At 40.8% G+C, this 17591-nt stretch overlaps 1 protein-coding gene across 1 annotated transcript in view; it reads right to left on the reverse strand.

Annotated features, from left to right (window-relative positions):
- Window positions 1-1790: 1790 nt before the first annotated feature.
- Window positions 1791-17591, reverse strand: part of dalrd3 (DALR anticodon binding domain containing 3) — a 39661-nt gene continuing 23860 nt past the window's right edge. The window contains 4 exon segments of the mRNA XM_063068333.1: window positions 1791-2390; window positions 7942-8010; window positions 12872-12985; window positions 16391-16449. Of these exon segments, the coding sequence (XP_062924403.1) occupies window positions 2271-2390; window positions 7942-8010; window positions 12872-12985; window positions 16391-16449 (362 nt within the window). The 3' untranslated portion in view covers window positions 1791-2270.

Raw genomic sequence — 17591 nt, forward strand, 5'->3', positions numbered from 1 at the left:
CATGATCACCTATGCCATATGACAAGGCATGTAATGATGATGATAGGGTAAACACAAGCAAGCATTTTCCACTGAGGTTGGGTGAGTCTAGAACTAGAGGTCATAGGTTGAGGGTGAAAAGTGAAATATTTAAGGGGAACCTGCTCAATCAGGGGGTGGTGTGAGTGTGGAACGAGCTGGCAGCAGAAGTAATCGATGTGAGCTTGATTGCAACACTTAAAAGAAGTCTGGATATGTATGTGGATGGGAGTGGTCCAGGTGGAGGTTGATGGGAGTATGTAGAATAACGGTTTGGCATGGACTAGATGGACTAAAGGGCCTGTTTTTGTGCTATAGTGCTCGATGATATAAGTCTCAAAGGAAACACTGTGGAGAATGGCCAAAGTAGATTCCGATAATGATTGACAACAAAGTCCCAGGACCGGAGAACGGGAAGTTAGGGAAAATATAAGGATAGATTATGTGATGGTGAGAGAAGATGTGGTCAAAACTGTAATTTTTCAACACGTTTTACTTCATGGTGAAAGCAAAACTTAATGAACCAAAAACAGAGGCAGAGGACTTGAATGGGAATGGAAGGGCCAGGCACAGCCAAGACTCATTTGGATCCAATAACACCTTTCATTTGCAGAGACAAATGGAACTGAGTCTTTCTATATCAAAGTGCTGGTACATGGACTGGATATTGATAATGAAAAGGAGAAGGTCAGGGCCTGGAAGTTATGGACATAGTGCAGTGTGTCTGAATGTAGCTGGGCAAAAGATTTGGATGAGGGAAGAAAAATGCTTTATCAGGAATAAATGAGCTCCATAGATAAAATCAAGTAGAAATATCGGGGTCAAGAATTGTAGGCGGTGTTGTGGACTGAGAGACCCTTAATTGTCAGCAGTAATATTTCATATTAGTAATATTTCCTCATCAGTGTAGAGATTCACAGATCCTTGTTTCTTCACTACTGATAATTCAACAGTGATACATGCCATTGCTTACCTTACTTAGAGATGTTCTACTACTACTACGTCGACTCAGGCCTAGGGGACCAGCGTCGGACATGGTGACGGACTCTCCACTTCTCCCTCTCCTTCATCAGTGTGTTCAGTTCATCTACATTAGTCATGCCGCTGTCTTCTAGGAGCGTGTTGAACCATAGTCTTGGGAGGGCGCCCAGGGTTCATCCTCCTATGCTTGGACTCCCATATGATGACTAGGCTGGCAAAGACAGTGCCCCGCTAGTTGCAGTCTTCTCACCTCGATTTTAGTGGTGAGCATCGGTAGGTCGTCATAGAGTTCGACGTTTGTCATGTGCTGTTGCCAACTCACGTCAAGAGCCATTCGGAGCATTCGTGTATAGCAACCATCTAGAGATGCTCTGACTTATGGAAAAGAATATTATTATTTAGAGATGCAATGCAGAACAGGCCCTTGTGGTCCAGCAAGCTGCACTGTCCCCCAAACTAATCACAGGGCAATTTACCGACTGACTTACCAATTAGCCTACTGACTGGTGGGAGGAAACCCAACGGCTCACAGTAAGGTCTTACAGAGGATCTTGGAATTGAACTCCCAATGCCCTGAGCTGCAATAGTGTAGTGCTATTTCATACTTCTCCATAAATGGTCAGGGTAAAGGCCGAGAATATCACGTGCTGCTCTAAATCCACTCCATAGCTGAACACTTGGTTGATGCCGCCTGGAACCAGTCTCCAAGTAAGTGCACTGACAGTCACTCATACCGCATCTGCCATAAGATGCTGTAAAGTATACAACCAAGCAGTCGTTTGTGTGTAAGTGCTTGTGCAGTTATTTTTATTTAAGAAACAGTTGAAATAAATAGGTACAAATAGAATCTGGTCGAGGGTGGTCACAGAGGACAGAACAATGTTCACAAATGATGAAAAATGGATCTCTCTCCCTCTGTTACTGAACCCAGAAAGACAACCTTCATACAGTACCACCCAATTTTCAATACTTGCTTCTGCTAAGTTTTGATACTCAGGATGTCTGGGTGATGGACAGAAAGTGATAGCTAACAGCAACAGTGGACGAAACAGATCTATAATCAGACCTCCACCTTTCATAATCCCATTTGGTAAGGTCACCTATTTATATAGAGGTATTACAGGCAGAGACATGGCACTGACAAACAAATGTCAAAGTTTCTCTGCTTCAGTCCACAGATCAGCAGATGATGAAGGCAGAAGGCCACCTGATTCTTTGTTCCTTTCCTTCAACCCGATGGTGTGGAATGGAGCTCTGGGTGTACCGGATCCTCAGAGCTGGCTGGGTGGTGGGATGTGGAGTGTTCCCAGCGCTGTATGAAAAACCTCTCTCAGTCCTTTCATCAGCTGCAGGCGTGTGAACATCTGGTTGAATAAATGTTCCAGTGGTTCCTGTGGAGTCAAACATCTCCTTTAATAACGAGTAGTACTAAAACAGTAAACCGTACAGTATCAGTGACATCCTCTCTGCAAGACAAACCTTTTTATCTGTATAACACCTATCACATGCCAGCAGTCTGTCTCCTCAGCAAGTCCAATCCGTTTTGCTGGGAGTCACTCTTATAAACTACTTTCCCCAATTCTGTGGCCTGCACAAGACAGAGTAATGGCATTGTTAACAATATATTCATACCATTGTTCTCAACTAAAATCTTGCCTCTCAGTCATAGAGTTGTAAGCACGGATGCAGACCCTTTGGCTCAACTCATCCATACCAACCAAGGTGTCTACTTGACCGAGTCCCATTCACGGGCTTTTGGCTCACATCCTTCCAAACTAGGCGTTTCCAACTTACCATTAACTGCGAGGTCTGCGGACCCCAGGTTTGGAACCCCTGCTCTAAACCTTTTATATTTATGTAGCTGTCCAAGGGATTGTACCTGCCTCTACTAATTCCTCTGGCACCTTGCTCCATACACCCACCTCCATCTGTGGAAAAAGTTGCCCCTTGAGCTCCTTTTAAATCTATTCCCTCTCTATTTTAGATGCCAACCCCGAGAAAAAGATTGTGATCATTCACCTTATCTACCAATCCATCTCTTCAGTGAATCAGGCTATTCCTGCGTTCTATCTTAATGCAGTGTTTGAAAAACTGAGGCAGGCATGATAAACACGGACGTTTTATGAAGGGACATTTTACTTCTTGTGCAGTAGCTGACCCTCAGATACGGCAATTTTTTTTTCGGTTTCTTATTTCAAACACATACTGATCTTCTCAGCAAAACTAAAGAGGCATTTTATTCTGTCTTCTGTGAATTTCTTGGGCCAGGGATGGTGATGCCAAGACCGTAGTAAAGCTGGACTCAGCTATAAAATTCAGTGGGTCACATCTCTAGTGGCACAGTTGGTTAGCATGTAGTACTTATTTGACAGTACCTGGTGCAGAAATGCAGAGGCAATGTATTGGAGCATGTGTGGTTTTGAACATGGCAGTGGTTAGCATAATACTATTACTGTAACCCAAGTTCAATTCCACCGCTGACTGATGTGACTGCATGGGGTTTCCTCCAGATGCTCCAGTTTCCTCTCACGTTCCAAAGACGTACGGGTTAGTAGGTTAATTGGTCACATGGTGTAACTGGGCAGCACGAGCTCATTGGGCTGCATCTCTAAAAACAAATATCTGCTTCAGAACTATTCCCCTGTTGTCAATTTATCTGTTCCTCTGCCTGCTAACCTCAAATATCAATGCCATGTTTGTTTTTAGTTTTCTGGCATTCAAATTTTATTTGGCTGTTAGTTGTAACCTGTCAGCACATTCAGGTTGTATGAATATATCTGACAGATGGTGAACTGATCGGCTAGTCACTGTTTTTACCTTGATGTCAATGAAACATTACTCTCACCTCCAGTGAAGAGTGTAAAGAGATCCTGTTAATGAAGGTTATCTTTTCAACAAGAATATTTAAAGGCATGTGGCAGGTTTAGGCAGCTTTAAGACAATCAGGAATTTAGGAGGACATGTGATATCCCTGACAGACAAGGTGAGAAAGAATCCTAAATAAATAAAGATTAGCTTTATCTGTCACAAGTACACTTAAGCATATGTTGTTTATGTCAACGACCAATGTCATCCAAGTATGTGCTGGGGGCAGCCTGGCATGACATAGGAAGAATGTGATTAAACAAGAGGTGCAGGAAAGGTTAATGAGGATGTTGTCTTCACTGGACGACTCGATTTAAGAGAGAATGGAAAAGCTGGGGCTGTTCTCCCTGGAGTGAAGGAGGCTGAGAGGTGACCTGACAGAGGTTTATAAAATTACAAGGGGCATAGCTGGAGTAGGCAGTCACAGTTTTCCACAGGGTAGGGGAGTCTAATTCAAAAGGGTATAGCTTTAATGTGAGAGCCAGACGTGAGGTTATCAATGCATTGATTAAGATATATTAAGATTAAGAAATATTGTATTTTCCAGCTTGGGTTAGAATGTGGGAGGTGGCAGAGTGGAGGAGTACACATTCACAAGATTCTTGCTCCTGATTGCCGTTGCTACTTTTCCAACATGAAACTGTCCACTTGGATGAGATATTTGAAGGTTTCTGCCTCTCTATGTCACACTGAAAAAGAGGCAGTCCGAAGAGATTCAGGAGTCTAATTTCCAGAATGAGAAAGCTGTCCTATTATGAGCAACTTCAGATGTTGGGTTCCTATTCTTTGGCAGTTAGAAGAATGAGAGGTGATCCGACTGAAATACAAGATCCAAATGACACAGTAGATGCTGAAATGTTTCTAACTGCAGGAAAATCTCAACCAAGGGGGTGGAATTAGTAAGGGTCTGGTCATTCAAAACTGATGTAAGTAGGAATTTCTTTTCACAGAAGGTAGAGATTGTTTTCCAGAGCTTATATCATTAAAGGAAGTGGATACATTTCCAGCAAGATCAGAGATTTGAAAACTATGGAAATTGGTGCAGAAGAATTTGGGCCAGGGGCAGATCAGCCACAGTCAAGGTGTATAAGATGATAAAAAGGCAATCCATAGACCTTGTGTATTGTGTTCAGTTCTGGTCGCCTCATTATAAGAAGGATGTAAAAGCTTTAGAGAGGGTGCAGAGAAGATTTATCAGGATGTTGCCTAGGAAAGGATATCTTATGAGGAGGTTGAGCATTCTAGGGCTTTTCTCTTTGGAGCAAAGGAAGATGAGAGGCAACTTGATAAAAGAGTGCAGCATGATAAGAGACATCGATCAAGTGGATGGCCAGAGTCTTTTTGCCAGGGCAGAAATAGCTAATGCAATTGGCATAATTTTAAGGTGATTGGAGGAAGGTATATGGAGGGGATGTCAGAGGTAAGCTTTTCACAAAGTGTGGTGGGTATGTGGAACGTCCAGCCAGGGTTGGTGGTAGAGGCAAATATATTTCTATCTTACATTGAGTGTATTTCTGATGTTACATTGACTGTTCTATTTATTATAAATTACTATGATTGCACATTGCGACAGAGACGCAACGTAAAGATTTTTACTCTTCATGTATGTGAAGGATGTAAGAAATAAAGTCAATTCAATTCAATTAAAGATATTTAAGAAACTCTTAGATGGACACTTAGATGATACAAAAATGAACACTATCAGAATCAGGTTTATTATCAGTGGCCTGTTACGTGAAATTTGTTAACTTAGCAGCAGCAGTTCAATGCAATACATAATCTAGCAGAGAGAAAAATAAACAAATAAAATAAACAAGTAAATCAATTATGTATATTAAATAGATTTTAAAAAGTGTGAAAACAGAAATACTGTATATTCAGAAAACAAGTGAGATAGTGTCCAAAGATTCAATGTCCATTTAGGAATCGGATGGCAGAGGGGACGAAGCTGTTCCTGAATCGCTGAGTGTGTGCCTTCAGGCTTCTGTATCTCCTACCTGATGGTAACAGTGGGAAAAGGACATGCCCTGGGTGCTGGAGGTCCTTAATAATGGACACTGCCTTTCTGAGACACTGCTTCCTGAAGATGTCCTGGGTACTTTGTAGGCTAGTATGCAAGATGGAGCTGACTAGATTTACAACCTTCTGCAGCTTCTTTCAGTCCTGTGCAGTAGCCCCTCCATACCAGACAGTGATGCAGCCTGTCAGAATGCTCTCCACAGTACAACTATAGAAGTTTTTGAGTGTATTTGTTGACATGCCAAATCTCTTCAAACTCCTAATGAAGTATAGCCGCTGTCTTGCCTTCTTTATAACTACATCGATATGTTGGGACCAGGTTAGATCCTCAGAGATCTTGACACTCAGAAACTTGAAGCTGCTCACTCTCTCCACTTCTGATCCCTCTATGAGGATTGGTATGTGTTCCTTAGCCTTACCCTTCTTGAAGTCCACAATCAGCTCTTTCGTCTTACTCATGTTGAGTGTCAGGTTGTTGCTGCAGCACCACTCTACTAGTTGGCATATCTCACTCCTGTACACCCTCTCATCACCACCTGAGATTCTACTAACAATGGTTGTATCGTCAGCAAATTTATAAATGGTATTAGAGCTATGCCTAACCACACTGTCATGTGTATACCCCCCTGAGGTGCGCCAGTGTTGATCGTCAGCAAGGAGAAGATGTTATCACCAATCCGCACAGACTGTGGTCTTCTAGTTAGGAAGTCAAGGATCCAATTGCAGAGGGAGGTACAGAGGCCCAGGTTTTGCAACTTCTCAATCAGGATTGTGGGAATGATGGTATTAAATGCTGAATAATTTTCGATGAACAGCATCCTGACGTAGGTGTTTGTGTTGTCCAGGTGGTCTAAAGCTGTGTGGAGAGCCATTAAGATTGTGTCTGCCGTTGACCTATTGTGGCGATAGGCAAATTGCAATGGGTCCAGGTCCTTGCTGAGACAGGAGTTTAATCTAGTCATAACCAACCTCTCAAAGCATTCCATCACTGTTGATGTGAGTGCTACCGGCTGATAGTCATTAAGGGAGCCCACATTAATCTTCTTAGGCACTGGTATAATTGTTGCCTTTTTGAAGCAAGTGGGAACTTCCACCCGTAGCAGTGAGAGGTTGAACATGTAGGAGTGAATGTAGGAGGGAAGGGTTAGATTGATCTTAGAGTAGGTTAAAAAGTCAACACAACATCATGGGCCGAGCTGTATGTGCTGTAATGTTCTATATTCAGGCAGAAAAGGTTTGACGGTACAGATGACTGATTCGTACTCATATTTTCTTGTGCATGAAGCAACGGAGTTAGCACCTTCAGTAAGTGGGAACAACTGAGAGGAAGACAGGAGAAGGAAAGTGCAAAATGTAATTTACTAGAAAGAGAATGAAAGAAAAAGTAAATAAAAAGTGATCACAGACATGAGAGAATCTGCAGATACTGGAAATCCATCAAAGCAACTTCGCACAAAATGCTGGAGGAACTCAGCAGGTCAGGCAGCATCTACGGAAATGAATAAACAGTCGATGTTTCGGGCCAAGACCCTTCATCAGGACCAGAAAGGAAGGGAGAAAGAGCCAGACTAAGATGATGGGGAGAGGGCAGGAAGGTGGTGGGTGATAAGTGGAAATGGAAAAGGGGGAGGGAGTGAAGTAAACAACTGGAAAGTTGATAGGTGAAGGAGATAAAGGGCTGGAAGAGGAGCACCTGAAGGGGGTGATGGGCAGGCAAGGAGATAAGGTGAGAGTGGGAAACAGGAATGGGAAATGGTGAAGGGAGGGACCAATACTGGAAGTTTGAGAAATTTATGTTCATACCATTGAGTTGGAGGCTACTCAGACAGAATATAAGGTGTTGCTCCTCTAACCTGAGTATGACCTCATCGTGGCAATGGGGGAGGGTAGAGTGATATTAAAGTTGGGTAAGGAAGAAATGGATAATCCAGAAAGTCAAAAAAGGTTAAAAATGGGCAAGGTTTCAGAAAAAACCAGATCAATATTGAGATTGCAACAGTGAAAATGAGTAAGATGAGACTGGTATTGTTAAATTTGTATTTACACAATGATACTTACTCCCAAGATGTGCACACGGTTATAATAGGAGCTGAAATCCATGCTGAGGTTTACAAGAAACTTGCACACCTATGAAACAGATTATAATAGGAAGAGGGTGTTCAGTTAGTGAGATATCACAACCTCAGATGTCCCAAAGCACTTCACGGGCAATGAAATACATTTGAAGTAACACAGAGTCACCAATTAAAAACAAGGCAGTGAACAGGAAGGTGTCAGAAAGAACAATGTGATGCATCATTTGTTTAGGAGCTGGTTGATGAACAGCTACGAGTGAGGACACTGAAAGAAATGAATTACTCTTCAGACAATGCTGTTGAAGGGCAGAATCAAGCCGCTCGGCCCATCGATATATACATGCATCCAAAATACGGTCTTGGTTCGACATCTCATTTGAAAGGTGGCATTTTCAAGGATTGGAAAGGGGATGAGAAATGGTCTAATTCTGCTCCTGTCTTATGGGTCAAGCTTGAGCACAAGTTCATTCCCTGGAACAGGACATGTGCTGAGAGTGGTACCCATGGTGAAAGTGCAGCCATGGGCAAAAGAAAGGCTAAATTTTCTTTAGTCCGGCTGATAGAGACCACAGAGGAGATGGGAAATTTGGGGGGGACAGGCATAATGATTAGAGGGGTTTTTAAGAAGCTTTACAATGGAAAACAAAAAAAGACAGAAAAGCTTTCAAATGAAATAATCGGAAAATGAGTGTTACAGAAATGATGGTGTGTAATTTTAGATACTGTGATTCATGCACAGAATTTCTTCCCTTCATTCAATGCATCAGTGTATTTACCAACAGCACTTCAATCCACTGAGACCCTGAACTAATCTGGGTACTAATTGTTCCTAGAGGGAATTGTGAATACTACCTTACTATTTTGCTCTGTTTTTACATTATTAATTTATATTTTACATTTACAGTGGATTCCATTTAATTGAGTTATTGGTTAATCGGGGCAGCTGCCTATTTAAGACAGTATGCCACTTAGTTGGGACAGGAGACTGTCGCTGACCAGTTTCTAACCAGTGTCAGTCACATACATTTGTGTGGTCTTTAAACACTACACTGTGGTTAGAAAGAACAGATTTTAACATAGTGTCAGTACTGTTCGTTCAAAAAGCAGTGATATTTGGCACTAATAATTGGCGAGAAATAAGCAGTAAGACAATTCAGAACAGTTTTGCTCACAATGGTTTCAAGCATTCAGGCTTGGAGATTCAAGAAATGCCTGGGAGTGAAAATGAAACGATTTCACTACTTCAGTAATTTAGGAACTACAGCACATTTGAAGGTATCGACTATCATCTTGAATATTACAATGAAAATTAAAATTTGGAGGGTGCAAAGTTTCTAACCAGCTTTAGCTGCATGCACTTGTGTGGCTGTTAGATACTACACCATACTCAGCGCGAACAGTTTTTAAATATCATCAGTTGCACACGCTTCTGTTATGTTATTAATTTAGGCCGACCAATGTTGAATCAAAAAGCAACGATATTTTTACACTGCTTCATGTGGTCAGATCTATCTGTACTACAGTGGAGCAAAGGGAATTACAGAGGTGTGAAAGAGGAGTTAGCCAGAACTGGTTGGAAAAGTACACCAGCAGGGATGACAGCAGAGCAGCAATGGCTGGAATTTCTGGAAGCAATTTGGAAGGTACATGATATATGCCAAAGAGGAAGAAGTACTCTAAAGGAAAGATGGCACAACTGTGGCAGGCAAGAGAAGTCAGAGCCAACATAAAAGCCAAAGAGAGGGCATATAATAGATCAAAAATTAGTGCGCAGTTAGAGAATTAGCTAACTTTTATAAACCAACAGAAGACAACTAAAAAGTAATCAAGAAGGTAAAGATGGAACATGAAAGTAAGCTAGCCAATAATATTAAAGAGGATACCAAAAGTTTCTTCAGATACGTAAATTGTAAAAGAGAGTTGAGAGTGGATAACACATCACTGGAAAACGATGCTGGAGAGGTAGTAATGGGGGACAAGGTAATGATGGACGAACTGAGTAAGTATTTTGCATCAGTCTTCACTGTGGAAGACACTAGCAGTATGGTGAAGTGTGTGAGGTTACCTTAACTAGAGAGAAGGTTCTTGGGAAACAGAGTTCTGAAGGAAGATAAGTTACCTAGATCAGATGGTCTACACCCCAGGGTTCTGAAGGAGGTGGCTGAAGAGATTGTGGAGGCATTAGTAATTATCCTTCAAGAATCACAAGGTTCTGGAATGGTTCCGGGAGACAGGAAAATTGCAAATGTCACTCCATTTTTCAAGAAGGGAATGACGCAGAGGAATGGAAACTATAGGCCAGTTAGTCTGATTTCAGTGGTGGGAAGATGTTGGAGTTGATTATTAAGGATGAAGTCTCAGGGTACTTGGAGGCACATGATAAAATAGGCCGTAGTCAGCATGGTTTCCTCAAGGTAAAATCTTGCCTGACAAATCTGTTGGAATTTCTTGAAGAAATAACAAGCAGGAAAGACAAAGGAGAATTGGTTGATGTTTTGTACTTGGATTTTCAGAAGGCTTTTGACAAGGTGCCACACATGAAGCTGCTTAACAAGCTACGAGCCCGTGGTATTACAGGATAGATTCTAGCATGAATTAAAGCAGAGGCTGATTGGCAGGAAGCAAAGATTGGAAATAAAGGGAACCTCTTCTGGTTAGCTGCTGATGACTAGTGTTGGGACCAATTCTTTTTACTTTATATGTCAGTGACTTGGATGATGGAAGTGATGGCTTTGTTGCAAAGTTTGCAGATGATATGAAGATAGGTGGAGGAACAGGTAGTTTTGAGGAAGTAGAGAGGCCACAGAAGGACAGACAGATTAGGAGAATGGGCGAAGAAATGGCAGGTGGAATACAGTGTCGGGAAGTGTATGGTCATGCACCTTGGTAGAAGAAATGAAAGGGTTGACTTTCTTCTAAACGAAGCGAAAAAATACAAAAATTTGACATGCAAAATGACTTGGGAGTCCTTGTGCATGATTCCCTAAAGGTTAATATTCAGGTTGAGTATGTGGTGAGGAAGGCAACTGCAATATCGAGACTTTATAAGGTACTGCTGAGGCCTCACTTGGAGTATTGTGAGCAGTTTTGGGTCTTAGAAAGGATGTGCTGAAACTGGAGAAGGTTCAAAGGAGGTTCACAAAAATGATTCCAGGATTGAATGGCTCATCACAAGAAGAGTGATTGATGGCTCCTGGCCTGTATTCACTAGAATTCAGAAGAATGAGGGGTGACCTTATTGAGGCCTATTGAATGGTGAAAGGCCTTGATAGAGTGAATGTTTCCTATGGTGGGAGAATCTAAGACCAGAGGACAGAGCCTCAGAATATAGGGGCATCCTTTTAGAATGGAGATGAGGAGAAATTTCTCTAGCCAGAGAGTGGTGAGTCTGTGGAATTCTTTGTCACAGGCAGTTGTGGAGGCCAAGTCTTTATGTACTGTATATTTAACGCACAGGTTGATAGTGTCTTGATTGGTCAGGGCATTAAGGGATACAGGGAGAAGGCAGGAGATTGGGGCTGAGGTGAAAATTAGATCAGCCATGATGAAATGGTGGCACAGACTCGATGGGCCAAAATGGCCTAATTCTGTTCCTATATCTTATGGTCTTCATGCAGGAATGTAATGAAAGTAATTTATTATCTGCACTAGGAGTCTGCTTTGATGTCATTCACTTACAGTTAATCAAAACACAGCAGCATACACTGTATAAATTCCTCTACTGATAACAATTGAGAACTAATACAGGTTGAGTACCCCTTATGTGAAATTCCAAAATCTGAAAACCTCCGATATCCAAATTTATTTTGAGCGCTAACATGGAAAATTCCACAAGGAAGATTCCCAGGTGATGCTCAGGTCTCTTCGCATCACAGGCAGTTCTGAGAAGTGACCTCACATATGTAATGAACAGTAGTTAATGAAAAATAGAAATACACTGTATAGAATGAAAAATGAAGATCTCGATCATGTATCATCAGGGTCAGAGTGAACATACGCTGCTTAATGGCATGCTAATCATGAAATAAGATGCATCCCGACAAACTGAAAATTGAAGGTAATTGTGAATATTCAGCAGGCTGGTTGCAGAAATTTAAGAAGCAGCACGGCATTAAATTTTTAATGCGTCTGCTGATCACAAAAATTTAGCAGAACAAGTCTACCATGCTAATTGTTTTTATACTTTACATTAAAAACTTAAAAAAAGTAAAATACAAATACAGTGTACTATAACCTTTTAATCAAAACATGGAACTGTAAGGTGGAGACTGAAAGCTTGCCATTGTTTATTACTGTTCAACAGCTGATTCAGGTTTTCGCCCGATGCTGCTGTGCTGCTTTTGTTACCTTGCACACATTATATTAATAGTAGGTAATATTTTTTATTGTTAAGTACATATGTGTGATGAACTAGTGTAACAAGTGCTTACTGATAGCACAGAGATTCAGAGTTGGAAATGATGGCGATCCAAAGCTATGTCATTACATATACTGTATATATTCCAAAATCTGAAAAAAAATCCAAAATCCAAAAACACCTCCATCCCAACGTTCCAAGGGGTACTCAACCTGTACATGGTGTTATAGTACTGTAGTAATATTAGTAGTGTTCTGTATTTCATTTAAAGACATGATTTGTTACTCAGTTAAATGGTAGTTGGTCTTTTAAAAACTTATTTCCATAAAACTTCAGCTAATTGGGGCAGCCACTTAATTGGGTCAAAGTGTACTGGTCCCGATAAGTCCCAATAAACCGGAATCCACTGAATTGTTATTGTAACTTATACTGATCTTTTATGTATTGCACTGTATGCTGCTGGAAAACAACAAATTTTACGCCTTATGTCAGTGATTGTAAATCTGATTCTGAAAACATTTTAAGAGAAAGGTTTTCTCTCATCGGTTCTGCTTACTGTTTCTGTGTTCACGCTCAGATGGATCCCTTTAGCTGAGCTCAGGGAATCAGTAATCTGGACCAGAGCTTCTCGGAAAGGAATAATGTAATTATACAGCAACAGCCACTCGCCCTGCAGGTGAACAAAACCAGTTAGTCTTCCAAACAAAACACTAACACCAATGCTAAACAAACATGGGCTTTAAATTAATGAGCTCGGCTTCAGTTTGCCTAACTACCTCTCTCCTTAGACTTTTAACCTCACTTTCCATTTCAATATTGAAACATCAATTGAAGAATATTTAATGATAGTTGGTGCATATGAAATTGTTGCAGCTGCCTGGCCCCATGAACCTGCTTCACAACTCAGTAAAATCATAGCTGATCAGATTTCAATCTTAGCTCCATTTCTGACCTAATCCCTACATTTCTCCTGTAGGCCAAAATTAACCTCAGCTCCTGATGTACTTTATGATACCATTTTCAATGAAACACATGCAGAAAGGCTTGCACACTTTGATACAGGATGGCAAGGTAGCATTAATTCCTGTAAGGAGTTTGTAGAGACTGTGTGAGTTTCTTTCAGGTGCTCTAGTTTCCCTCACATCCTAAAGATGTACAGGTAGGGTCAGTAAGTTGTCGGCATGCTATGCTGGTGCCGGAAACATGGCAACACTGGCAGCTTCCCCCAGCACATCCTTGGACTGTGTTGGTCATTGACAGACGACATATTTCACTGTAAGTTTCTATGTGCATGTGACAAATTAAAAAGATAATCTATCTCATCCAGCAACACCTAAGTTTACCAGAATATCACTGTTTAGTTGGATGTCTATTGTGGTACATGTACGTGTGGTTTGACAATTTCTCCATGTTGCCTGTGTGCATGGTGGGCACAATTAGATTCCAGAATTGTATAGGTGGCCTCATCTCTGAACATGTCTCACGCTTGAACCACCTGAGGTTGGTGCTGTGGCAGCCATCGTTCTCCAAGTTACATGGCAAGTGATCACACTTTGAACTGCAGCCACTAGTAATTACTTGGGGCAGCAATCTATGTGTGGACTAGAGTTCTATCTAGTACTGAGATCCAAGAGGATGATGGAACAAAGAACTGGGATGATTCTGGCAGAGAGAGATCAAATCTTCCACAAGGAATAATAAATATTACACTATGTAATCCAGTCAATGTTCCTTGATTTTATAGTCTATTGTCTGAGATTTTTTATCTTGAACTTTATGCCTCCCCAATTGATATTTTAGCTGTTTCTTAGATATGTGCGGAGTGGAGAATGGAGATTGGTGGTGGAGCACGCCCAGTCAGGATGTTTATACAATCCCTGTTAAATAGTTTCTAGAATGATCTCACGTTGACTGCTGGAATGAGAAGACTGCCCTACGAGGCCAGACTGAGTGGGATTTATTTACAGTCTCTGCAGTTCAGTAGAATGAGAGAGGATCTCATTAAATAGTGACAGAATAGATGCTGAGAAGCCATTTCTCCCCTAGACGCACAGGTAACAGCTTTATTTTCTTTTCCAGTTAACTTTAAGACATTAAGGAGCATTTGATTAAATATATTTAAGGCAAACTTTATATAGAGATACAGCGTGGTGCAGGCCCTCCCAGCCCAACGAGCTGCACCGCCCAGCAAATCCTATTGAACCCCAGCCTAACCATAGGACAATTAACAATGACCAATTAACCTACAAACCAGTACGTGTTTGGAATATGGGGGGAAACTGGAGCACCCGGAGAATACCCATGCACTCATGGGAAAAAAACATACAAACTTTCTTACAGAGAACACGGAATTGAACTTTGGTGCCTCGAGCTGTGATAGCGTTACGCTAACTGTTACGCTCCCTTGGTGTTCCCTTATCATCAAAATCAAGTCCTTTAGCATAAATGATAGCATATTGTCATAACCTATCCTGAGATTCATTTCTTGGAGGTGTTCACAGTAGAACAAAGAAATACAATAGAACCAATAACAGCTACACACAAAGACCAACAAACAACCAATGTGCAAAAGAACACATACAATAAATAAATAAATAAAACTGAGAACGTGAGTTGTAGAGTCCTTGAATAGGAGCCAATCAGTTCAGTGTTGAGGTGAGTGAAGTTATCCACTCTGGTTCAAGAGCTTGATGGTTATTTTCTTGTTCAATTATTTATTTGAAGGTTTATAATCATTTGAACAGTTTTTCTGGTTAGAATTAAGAAAAAGGTTCTGAGGTTATGAAAGCAGTTGGCTCCAAGGACCGGGCCATCAGAGACCTAGATCTCAGCTTGCTCTGCCTTCTGGGCAGAGTGTATCCAGATCAGGCAGGTGGGGACAAAGCAAGCAAGAGGCTTGGGCAGTGATCTGAATTCATGACAATCATTCATTTTCAAATAAAATTTCAATTGCAAGTGGAAGATTTAATTGCACGAGTGAAAACAGATTACAAGCTTCAAAGCCATTTGGTGATCTTGTCAATTGATAATCTTCAGCCATCAGGCTCCTGAACCAGTGTGAATAACTTCACCCAACACTAAAATGATTCCACAATCCATGGACTCACTTTCAGAGACCGTACAACCCATGTTTTCTGTATGTATGTGCGTTTGATTTCTTTGGCACATGTGAAGTTTTTCAATGAAGTATTGCATTCTTTTGTTTTACTGTGAATGCCTGATTTTATAATAGTTATTATTCTATTGTGGATTTATTGAGTATACTCATAAGAAAATGAATCTCAGGGTTATATATGGTGACATAATGCACTTTGATAATAAATTTATCTTTGAACTTTGAATGCCTGTAACAAAAATGAATCTCAGGTTAGTATATAGTGACATATATGGACTTGGATAATAAATTTGTCGTTGACCATTGAGGTTATGACACTGTTTGAAGACTTTTGTTAATCACAACAATTCTGTCAGTCCTTGAGAAGCTAATAGAAGCTCAGTGACCTTGTGTCCAACATTCCTTCACTCCCACCCCACCATCAGTTAATATGCACTGAAAGACTTCCCTTTCCGAGACTTCCCTTTCCGAATCTTTTTTTTATCTAACTTAAATTATATGAATAAAGGAGCGGAGTTGACGACATTACTGAACGTGTCGGATTCAAGATATTGGTCTAGCCCTGTTTTCTGTTTTTTTGGGGTTTTTTTTCTTTTTCTTTTGGGGATTTTTCTTTGTTTATATATTTTTCTCTTTTTTTAAGACTAATTTCATTATGAGTTTGGAAGTCTATTATACCTAAGTTACTTAAAATACTTTTTGTATATGCTGATTAAGATTATTCCAATCTCTTTGTACCAACTTTGTTACCGAGTTTATAATTTTGAAAATTAATAAAAAGATTTAAAAAGAGATAAAGAAAAGAAAGACCTCACTGGGGCAAATGAACTGGATGAAGAAATAACTTGCGGTACACAAGTGTGACTGTTTTTGCATCAATTTTTGCTCCTAACTGCAGTGCCACATTTTAATTCTCACCAGAACAGAATGAATCATGTCAGTTATAAAGAAATATTGTACCTCTTCCTGGAGTGCAGAATAGTTCAACTGGGATGTTTCTGGGAAATGTGGGTACAATCCTGAAAAAGAGAAGAAAATGTGTTTCAGTGTTGAAAGGAAAACTTTTCAGTTACCCCTGGGTGACCGTCAGATTTCTGAATGGTCAGGAGTCCCTAAACGCTGCCTTGGTATTCCTCTTTTGCACTATTTATTGTAACTTACAGTAATTTTTATGGCTGGCACTGTACTGCTGCCACATAGCAGCTAACTTCAGAGCTTATGTCAGTGATAAAAACCCTTATTCTGATTCTGCAGTCAGTAGCTACTTTATCGGGTACCTGTACGTTCATGGTCTTCTGCTGCTGTAGTACATCCACTTCAAGATTTGACGTGCATTCAGAGATGCTCTTCTGCACGCTACTGTTGTAACACGTGGTTATTTGAGTTACTGTCGCCTTCCTATCAGCTTGAATCATTCTCTGACCTCTCCCATTAAAAAGACATGCTGCTCACTGGATGTTTTTTTTATTGCACCATTCTCTGTAAACTCTACACTGTTGTGTGTGAAAATCCCAGGAGATCAGTAGTTTCCTGGGTCACTCAAATCACCCCATCTGGACCAACCATGGTCAAAGTCACTTAGATCACATTTATTCCCCCATTCTGTTGTTTGGTCCGAACAACAACTGAACCTCTTGACCATGACTGCATGCTTTTATGCATTGAGTTGTTGCCACGTGGTTGGCTGATTAGATATTTGTATTAATGTGCAGATGTATCTAATAAAGTGGCCACTGAGTATATGTTCGGTTCTTGTTGAATCTGTGTGTTAAGATCAAAAGGGATGGGTTGTTCTACAGGTAAATTTTATGATAAACATATTTACAAAGCTAATCAGAACTGCTTTTTAATTTGGCACCCACCTATCCTAACCGATATCCCAAATATCTTCACCTGATCGTAACTTCTCCAGCTGCTGAGGCGATGAGCTGGAGGGGAGAGGGTGGGATTTGAAAACTGGTCTGGGTTAACTTGACTCCAGTGCCCTGAGCTGTAAAAGTGTCAAGCTAACCACTATTCTAGCGTGAACCTGCCTAATGCCTGTTGTCAACCATAGGAATCATACGACTGAACACTTCATTAACAACACTTTAAACTGTGGTAAACTATCATCAAAATAAAGAGGTAAGCAAAGGCGAGGCTGACTCGAGGGTCGAGCTGT

This window comes from Mobula hypostoma, chromosome 15 (assembly GCF_963921235.1).
Source record: "Mobula hypostoma chromosome 15, sMobHyp1.1, whole genome shotgun sequence".
Classification (NCBI taxonomy): Eukaryota; Metazoa; Chordata; class Chondrichthyes; order Myliobatiformes; family Myliobatidae; genus Mobula; species Mobula hypostoma.